Source organism: Telopea speciosissima, chromosome 8, assembly GCF_018873765.1.
Source record: "Telopea speciosissima isolate NSW1024214 ecotype Mountain lineage chromosome 8, Tspe_v1, whole genome shotgun sequence".
NCBI classification, from domain to species: Eukaryota; Viridiplantae; Streptophyta; class Magnoliopsida; order Proteales; family Proteaceae; genus Telopea; species Telopea speciosissima.
In genome coordinates, this window is record NC_057923.1 from 24,280,911 (window position 1) to 24,290,596 (window position 9,686).

The 9,686-nt window shown below is 40.8% G+C and overlaps 1 protein-coding gene across 1 annotated transcript in view; it reads right to left on the minus strand.

The window, feature by feature from the left end:
• Positions 1-9,662, minus strand: part of LOC122672186 (dnaJ homolog subfamily C GRV2-like) — a 146,376-nt gene extending 136,714 nt beyond the window's left edge. The window contains exons 1-2 of the mRNA XM_043869683.1: positions 9,494-9,662; positions 8,413-8,606 (exon numbers count right to left, since the gene is read on the minus strand). Coding sequence (XP_043725618.1) covers positions 8,413-8,606; positions 9,494-9,662 — 363 coding nt within the window. The remainder of the gene's footprint in view (positions 1-8,412; positions 8,607-9,493) is intronic.
• Between the last annotated feature and the right edge of the window lie 24 nt (positions 9,663-9,686).

Genomic DNA, 9,686 nt, shown 5'->3' on the forward strand with positions numbered 1-9,686 from the left:
CTATCCCAGGAGGATCTACAGGTTTTCCTACGTGTGCTAAAGACTTCCGCTGTTGCTGCCTCTACTACATCAGCTACTGCCAATTCTCCTAGTCCTTTAGGTTCACACTTTGCTCGGTCAAGTATCTCATTTGGTGGTCACTGTGTTACAGTAGCTTCCCATCCTTGGATCATTGATTCTGAATCTACAGGTAGCTGATGGTTATTCTCCCACTTCTGGGAAAGACAAAGTCAAGGTAGCTGATGGTTCCCTTTCTTCTATCTCCGGAAACTACACTTCTTCTTTGTCTTCTATTTTGCACATTCCTAATTTTACTACTAACCTTCTTTCCATTAGTAGTATTACTCGTGATTTTAACTGCAAAGTAACTTTTTTTCCTTCTCATTTTGTTTTTCAGGATCTGGCCTCTGGGAAGACGATTGGATTGGATAGAGTGCACGGTGGTTTATACCTGCTTGATGATGGGCGTCTAACTCCACTACAATTCTCCTCCACACCAGAACTCTTTAGTCTCTTCTGAAATTTACTAATGGCACTCTAGATTAGGTCACCCTCTATTAGGAATTTTAAAAATGATTTTTTTTGTGAGGCTTGTGTTCTAGCCAAACAGACACGTTCAACTTATTCCATTTCTAATAAAAGGAGTTTTTCACTTTTCCATTTGATGCATTCTTATGTTTGGGCCCCAGTCGTAAGACTTCCCTTTCTGGTAATCGTTGGTTTGTTTTCTTTATTGACTGTCACTCTAGACACACATGGGTTTATCTTATGCACACAAAAAATCAAGTGTTTTCCTATTTTCAGCATTTTCATAAAATGGTTCAAACTCAATTCTAGGCTACTCTCAAAATTTTGAGAAGTGATAATGGAACCGAGTGTACAGAAAATCAATTTCAAAAGTATTTTGCTGATCATGGGATCATTCACCAGACTAGTTATGTCGATACCCTAGCCCAAAATGGTGTGGTTGAACGGAATAACCGTCATTTATTAAAAAGTGGCCTGAGCATTGATGTTTGCTCGACATGTTCCATCCCAATATTGGGAGGATGTTGTTCTCACTGCAACCTATCTCATTAACCGGTTACCTTCTCGTGTTCTTGAGTCCTGGAGTCTGGTTGAGATTTTATATGGGAGTTCCTCCTTTGTGATTTCTCCCAAGGTGTTTGGTTGTGTGTGTTATGCTAGAGATACAAGATCTCCAGGCAAACTTGAACCTCGTAGGTTGCGGTGCAATTTTTTGGGTTATTCTCCAACCCAGAAAGGTTATAAGTGTTACCATCCTCCTTCCCGTCGTACTCTGGTCAGTATGGATGTCGTTTTTCATGAGGGTCTTTCATATTATTCTTCACCACCTCTTCAGGGGGAGAGCTCTAGTGAAGATGTGTTTCCTCTATTAGATGTTCCTTCATCTCCTTTAGCTGCTGCCCCATCTCCATTGACTGCTGCCCCTTCATCCGAAGGGAATCCTTTACAGGGGGAGCTCGTAGGAAATAATGGTGGTAATGTTCCTAGTCAGGGGGAGCTAACTCTAGTCCAGAGAACCATCAGTGATTTCAGAAGAGAACATAGTTATCAAGGCGGGAAGGCGACCATGGCGTTTTAGAGAGACAAAAAGCAAAGCGACGCCGCCATGGTGACGCCTTGATAACTATGGAAGAGAATCGACACTCTAACATTCTCACCTATAAAAAGGGATGTTCCAAAAGAGGGCAGCTTCAATCCACTGTAGCACTAATACCCATCCAGTTGCCAACTCAGGATCCAGATCCATCTTCTCCTGGTAAGACTTCTTCTTTTGACCTACCTATTGCTCATCGCAAAGGTACTAGGACTTGCACCCAGCATCCCATTTCTCGCTTTGTTTCTATAGTTCTCTTTCTCCATCTTTTTGTGCATTTGCATCCTCTCTTTCTTCTGTTTCCATTCCTAAAAATCGGCAGGAAGCTTATGCAGATGGAAAGTAGAAGGCAGCAATGTTGGAAGAAATGAGGACACTGGAAAAAAAAATAATACTTGGGATCTTGTAGCTCTTCCTCCAAGGGAAAAAACAGTGGGTTGTAAATGGGTGTTTGTGGCTAAACAAAAGGCTGATGGGACTGTGATCGATATAAGGCACGTCTGGTTACAAAGGGCTTCACTCAGACATATGGGATTGATTACCAGGAGACCTTTGCTCCTGTTGCAAAGCTGAATACTGTTCGAGTTTTGCTCACTTGTGCAGTCAATCTTAGATGGGATCTACAACAGCTAGATGTGAAGAATGCCTTCCTCGATGGAGAACTTGGTGAGGAGGTGTATAAGGATATTCCACCAGGGTTTTCTAGTAACAGTAATCAAGGTAAAGTGTGCAAATTGAAGCGAGCACCCTATGAGCTGAAGCAGTCACCTCGAGCATGGTTTGGCCGGATTCACAAGGCCATGATTTTTGTGGGCTATAAGCAGAGTAATGCTGATCACACTCTCTTTATAAAGAGGGTTGGTGGAAAACTCACTGTTCTTATAGTCTATATGGATGACATTGTGGTTACTGGTAATGATGGTTATGAGATCAGTCGGTTGAAGACCTTTCTTGGGCAGGAGTTTGAGATTAAAGATCTAGGAAAACTTTGGTACTTTCTCGGGATTGAAGTTGCCAGATCTTCCAAAAGCATCTTTCTCTCCTAAAGGAAGTATGTCCTAGACTTGTTGGCTGAAACTGGTTTATTAGGATGTCACCTTTCAGATACTCCTATAGAGGCTATTGTCCGTCTCAAAGAAACGGAGGGTGAACCTATTGATAAAGGCCGGTACCAAAGACTTGTGGGAAAGCTGATTTATCTCTCTCACACACGTCCTGACATTGCTGCTGTTGTGAGTACTGTGAATCAGTTTATGCATGATCCCTATTCGTCTCATATGAAGGATGTTCTTCGGATTCTTCACTACTTGAAGTCAGCCCTTGGAAAAGGCATTCTCCTATCTCCTCATGGTCACCTACAGATAGAGGCTTATATCGATGTTGATTAGGTAGGTTCTCTAGATCACAAGTCTATCTCTGGGTATTGTTCTTTTGTCGGTGGTAATCTTGTCACTTGGCGTAGCAAGAAGCAAAATGTGGTGGCTCGTTCTAGTGCTGAAGCAGAGTTTCGTGCTATGGCACAAGGCATTTGTGAGTTACTTTGGCTGAAAGGCTTGCTACAAGACCTTCGTGTTCCTGTTCACCTTCCTATAATGTTGTACTGTGACAATAACGCTGCACTCAGCATTACACACAACCCGGTACAGCATGATCGTACAAAGCATGTTGAGGTGGCCAAGCATTTCATCAAAGAAAAATTGGAAGACGGATTAATTTGTGTTCCCTTTGTGAAGTCTACTGATCAGATTGCTGATATTTTCACCAAGGGATTGTCTGGAAAACTGTTTCATCATATTTTAGTCAAGTTGGGCATGATTGACATATTTGTTCCAACTTGAGGGGGAGTGTTGAATTATGTACACCAGAATACCGCAAGGTATTCTGGTCATTTTACATGTTTTTTATATTCTCTGTAATCCCTAGTTAAGTCGGCAATGCTAGGGGTATTTTGGTCATTAGGTTGTAATCTTTCTCGATTATAAATACAAGGCTTGTTTGATCATATTGATCACTCAACCAATTATTCTCTAATTCAGATCTGTTAACACTAAGTTTCTAATTTTGTAAGCTAGCCTACTTCACTAAATAGGCAGCCCCTTATTGTAATAGTTAGACAGAATTAATGAATGAAGTTTTGAGGCATTCTTGCACTCGATTATGGGAGTAAAACCCCTGTTCAACAGCTGGGATAGCTGTGGGTGAGAGACCCAGGGTTTAGATAGCCCATACCCCTACCCCCCCCTTCTTCTTCTACCTCTACTCGATCTCCATTGCTGCTGCTGGTGCTGCTTGTGACTGCAATAAATCTCTTTGAGAACACACCCTGAAGATCAGAATTCATTCCCAATCAACTCCGAAGGCTACTGCTGCTCCCTGCGATCTGATTTTGCTGCTGTAACTTGTGAAGGACATATCTCAGCAACCCCTGATCAGAATTGGCTGAGATTTTGAGGGCTTGTCACTGCTACCAAGGCCTATGCTCGATCCCTGTTTGGAGCCCAGATTGCTGTTGGTTTGTGAGACACTGTACAAACTTCTATTTTGAGGGCTAAGTTTCTATTTTCTAGTCCCCTTCATCTCTCAGCCTTCAGCCATCAGAACTGGCTGACTTTTGGAGCATAGAAACCTGTTCAATATCACCTCCACTCAACCTCAGTTTGATGACCTTTTGTTGGCTGGTTTGGTTCTTATTTACAAAGTTACAAATTCTGATTTTGTTTCTAATTTGATGTTCTGCTGCAACCTATCATCGATCCTACTGTAGAGTGGTTCTTAATTGAACCCCTTCTACATTAAAAGGAGTCGGTGGTCGTGACTTTCCTTCGTTCCTTACAAGCTTTATCGAGTTAGATGGGAGCAACTATTTGATGTGGTCTCGCTCTTGCTTCCTTTCTATTGATTCCCATGGTTTTTCTGTCTACCCTACAGGGGAATCTGAGAAGCCTATCCCTGCTGGTTTATCTCATAAGAAATGGAGTTCAGAAAATTCCCTTGTTACGTCCTATCTTCTCAATTCTATGAACCCTAATATTGCATGGGGTTACCTTTTGTTGGATACGGCGGCCAAGATCTGGAAGGCTGCCAAGGATACCTATTCTCAGGTTGGCAACGATGCACATCTATGAACTGCGCAAGAAGATCCATGAAACTACTAAGCAGAAGGAAATAACACTATCCTAGTATTATTCTGAGTTGCGAGGTATTTGGCATTAATGCTACGTGTTCCAAAGATGCCACGGCCTTCAAGAAAAGAGAAAACAAGCTCTGAGTATACAACTTCATGGCTGGACTCAACATCGAGTACGATCAAATTCAGGCTTGTGTTCTTAGTCGTGACCCCTTTCCCTCACTGGAGCAGGCTTATTCCATGGTTCAATCAGAGGATAGTCGACATATTGCAATGTTGCAATCGATTTCTCAGGATCGATCAACCCTATATTCTGGTTCAGGTTCTTCATCTCGTGGTGGTTTTTCACGTTACAGTGATCAGTCCACATCTGATAAAGAACTTGTGAAATGTGATCACTGTGAAAAAGAAATTCATAACAAATAATAATGTTTGAAGCTTCATGGGTGTCCTACCAATTCTCGCGGTTGTGGTCGTGGTTGATCCACTCCAGCTACTACCCATTGCACCACGAAATCTGATGCTGCCCCCACAGTGGTATCCTTATCTCAAGAAGAGCTGCTGACTCTCCATTGTCTGATTACCAAGCTTAAGACATCTGCTTCACCATCACCATCTACTGCCTCAGTTTCCTCTCTATCAATTCCTCTGATTCCAATTTCGCTCATTCAGGTATTTCTTTTGGTGGTCATTGTACTTCTGTTGTATCCATTCCTTGGATAATCGACTCAGGTGCCACCGACCATATGACTGGGTCTTCAAATCAATTCTTTGAGTATTTTCCTTGTTCAGGTAAAAACAAATTTCGCGTAGTTGATAGTTCTCTTTCCCGTCTCTGTAAAGGATTCCATTAAGTGCTCCTCTTTGTTATCCTTATCATCTGTTTCTCAACCTCCAACCATATTCCCTGCAAATTTTTATTTGCCCCATTCTCAAGAGACAAATCATGTGGTCCATTATGTTTTTCCACAGAATACCCATCCTCATGAAATGAAACTTCATCCCTATGGTCCCACCCACCAAAGGCTACCCCAATCATTCCACCACACTTCTCCAATGCACCATTTGTTCACTACTAAACCCTCAAAATTCATATAAGAGCCTTACTCGTCAAAGAAACTGATCTAATTACCAATCTCCCATAATTTTAGGTTAATATGCTCATTTCTAATAATAGCGAAGGAAACATTTTTCCCCTTCTTCCATCTCAACAAAACCTTCCCATTAAAAATCCCTAAAAAATGTCCTTTTTTTCAAGTGGTATTAATGGGTTCCTAGGTTCAGCAACAAATAACCACAGAAACTACCCACAAGGGTTTGGCGCAAGATTTAGCAGCGTGCCATATGGTTTTGGGAGCTATTTGCTCTAGTATTGGTGATGGTAACTCTACTTCCCTCTGGCTGGACCATTGGCATCCCATGGGGATCCTTCTCCCACTTGGTCAGTTATAGAACAATTTACAGTTCGGGTCTCCCTAGACATTCTATGGTAGCTGATATCCTAGATCCTGTTGGTTGGGCTCCTCCACTCTCCCTCCACCCTGTGCTTAATAACATTTGGAATGCCCTACCTTCTATCCCTAGAATTCCCTCTGGGAGAGGTGATTGTGTTATTTGGACATCGAATTCATCTGGCTCCTTTAGCACTAAAGCTTCCTGGGATTTCATTCGCTCTAGGGGCCACTTGGCTCCTTGGAGGAAGCTCGTTTGGTTCAAGCATCACATTCCCCGCCATTGCTTCACGGTCTGGTGAACTTTTTCTAAATGCCTTCCAATGCAGTTCTTTCTTCGCCGTCGCCAGATTACTGTCTCTCCCATGGGCTACCTTTGCTGGAATGTTGTGAAAGATATTGATCTCTTATTCTTTGCTTGTCCTCTATCCTCCTCCATTTGGAAAGGCATTTTAGCCAAATGTTGGCCTAGAAGTTGAAGAATTCTCCCTTTTAATAGAGAGTGGATCTGGGTCGACATGTCTTTTGCTGGATCTTCTATCTGTGATATGGTTGGCAGGTTGGCTTTCAGTGTTGTCATCAATCATATTTGGATTTTGGATGGAACAAAAAATCAGGAAATGACTACCAACTCTTGGCCTCTCCAAAAGATTTGGGATTCCATTTCTTTTAAAATTAAAGCTAAGCTCTCGGGGGCTGTTCCCTCCATATGTATTGACACCCCAAGGAACAGGCTTATTGTTGTCTCCTGGGGTCTTCTCTCGGTCTCCCTTCAAGTCTCTGCCTCCTCTATTGGCGGCTAAGGCTTTTTGTATATTTCTCATTTTCTTCTTTTTTTCCCCCTATGGGGGCCTGCTGTAGTCCTCTTTCTCTTTGGTAATGAACTTTTTATTCACCCAAAAACAAAGGTAGAACCATAGGGGGTATGGATTTAGACCAGAATAGGGAAGTATCAATAACTGACAAACCAGAAATCAGATGCTCATGCAACTAAGCTTGAATAACACCCTAGTATAGGTGAACAACCCCTCAAAGTATGTCTGTGATCCAATGGTCAGATTTGAACAGACAGGCAAGGTACTGAAATTGGTAAGTAGCCTCACAATTAGTAACTTACTAACAACTAACAAACTGACCAGAAGATGTCACTCAATCCTTATTCAAAGGTAGGGCACTAACAATGGGGTAACACAAAAACCCTACGGATAATTGATGGTCAGATTTGGAGATAACACCACAGTTCTGAAATTAGAACTAGGGCAGAATAACCACTTACAAACTTCTTGGAGATCCAGCCACTGGATGCGACTGAAATTCAAGTGATGGAAGGCCCCAATTCCCAAAGGTATGACCACACCCTAAAAACAATGGTTGATTCTGATGGCCAGGAAGGGGTTGTTAAGGACTGAAGGTCTGCTGCAATATAACGCCACAGGGAAGGTACCACAGGACAGAGATGATGCAACGGTGCCCTCCCTTGTATTCACTTGGTACTAGAGCATATCGGTTTGAGTCCTACTGATGGCATCTTCTATAAGATTAGAAAAAAATATTTCATACAACAAGAACAACTGCACATCAGTAGAAGATTTCAGCACCATCTCATTAACCTATTGGAATTGTTTCATTGTGCTTCAAGACCAGATGGTCTTGCCTTTTGGTGCCATCTTTGTTTGATTGTTTTTAGGATGGAATGACGGTGCTTTTGGCAATGCAGGTTAGATTTTAGTGGATATGATATGTGTTCATTGAATCAAGGAATTCCAATTTTAAAGGGAAAGACGATTGAAAACAAAAGTCAAATAAGAGGTCATGAGTTCAAACCACCTTGGGGCCCCATCCCCTATTCCCCCCCCCCCCTATTGAAGCTCTCCAATTCCCAAAAAATAAAAAATTTGCAACAGTGGACCCCAGAGTGACATGGGCCATTAGACATAAGGGTAACCTTGGTCCTGACTTATGTTTCTTGCTTCCTGTAATTTGTTCTTGATAAACTTGTATGAGTTGTCAGGATGAAAATGTTCTTAGTAGCACTAATAATTATTGATGTGATGGTACTGGTGGTGGTGGTGATGGTGGTAGCAGCAATAACAGCTATTAAAATTACAAAAGAACCATCGAATCTCAGAAAATCCAGTGAATTAGCATCGAATTACATATTCAACAAATGTATACCATACAGAACTGTAAAAGCTAAAGGAGAAGTGACTTACAAAAGGAATCCATTCTGAAGTCTTTCGTCGAAGATGAAGCACAGGAAATTCTGAAACAAAGCCGATTCTATTCCACCTAATCCGATGCAATTCAGTCAAAATGCTTGCCCTAAACGTAGATGAAAACTTTATAGCTTTGAATTTTCCACGACCATCGGTACGGACACTGATCGTGAACTCCTGCAAATTTTCATCTCGTTGAGACCACTAAAACAACTATGTATGCACTTATTATTTTTCCTAACCCTCATATTTATTTTATAATTAAAAATCCTTTTTCAGAATTTTTTTTCAATAAAATATTGGCCTAATACTCAAAAAACAAGTATTGTACAGCATTTGAAGCCTCATATGTGCTACAATTGTTGTACCATAAATTTCCTTTATTTTTCCAAATAAAATAGAATATTTTTCTTATTTTTCCCTATTTTTTCAATAAAATATTGTCCTAATACTCAAAAAACAAGTATGGTACAGCATTTGAAGCCTCATATGTGCTTTAATTGATGTACCATAAATTTTCCTGATTTTTCTAAACAAAACAGAATATTTTTCTAATTTTTCCCTATTTTTTTGAATATTTTAAATATTTTTCATAATTTTTTAAATTAAAAATAATTATTTACATGCTGAAAACAAATTTCGACACCGTGAGGTCGTAGATCGGCCTCTGGTGTATAACATATATATAATTGAGCCCCATCCAATTTATATTAACCTTATTTTTTTCTGATTTTTATTGTAGGAAAATCAATTTTTTTACCAGAAAAATATAAAGGGAAATTTACGTTTACCACCCCTATAGTTTGAATTTATTACGTCTACCACCCTTGAAAATTCATCTATTTCAAAAACCGCCCTTGTATTTTGTAAAAACATTACAATCGTACCCCTACCGTTAGGTTAAACAGTTAGGTGATGATGTCATCGCTCAATATTAATCTAAATGCCCATATTACCCTTAAAAAAACTTCATTCCTTATTTACCTTCACTTAGATAAAATAATATTACTTTTTTACCCCCAAAGCATCATCTTCTCAAAATGAAAAAAAAGAAAACAAAAAACAAAGGAGAGAAAACCTTCATCCTTCTGAACAACCGAGAGAACCTCTGCAACCGACGCCACCATCGCCGACGTCGCCATCACCATAGCCGAGACGCCGAGGACCTCCACCGTTTTTCCCCTCACATTGCGCCATGGCCACTCTTCCTCTGCTGGTTTGAACTGCTCACCTACCTGAGTCGCCATAGCTACACTTCCTCAACTTTCCTG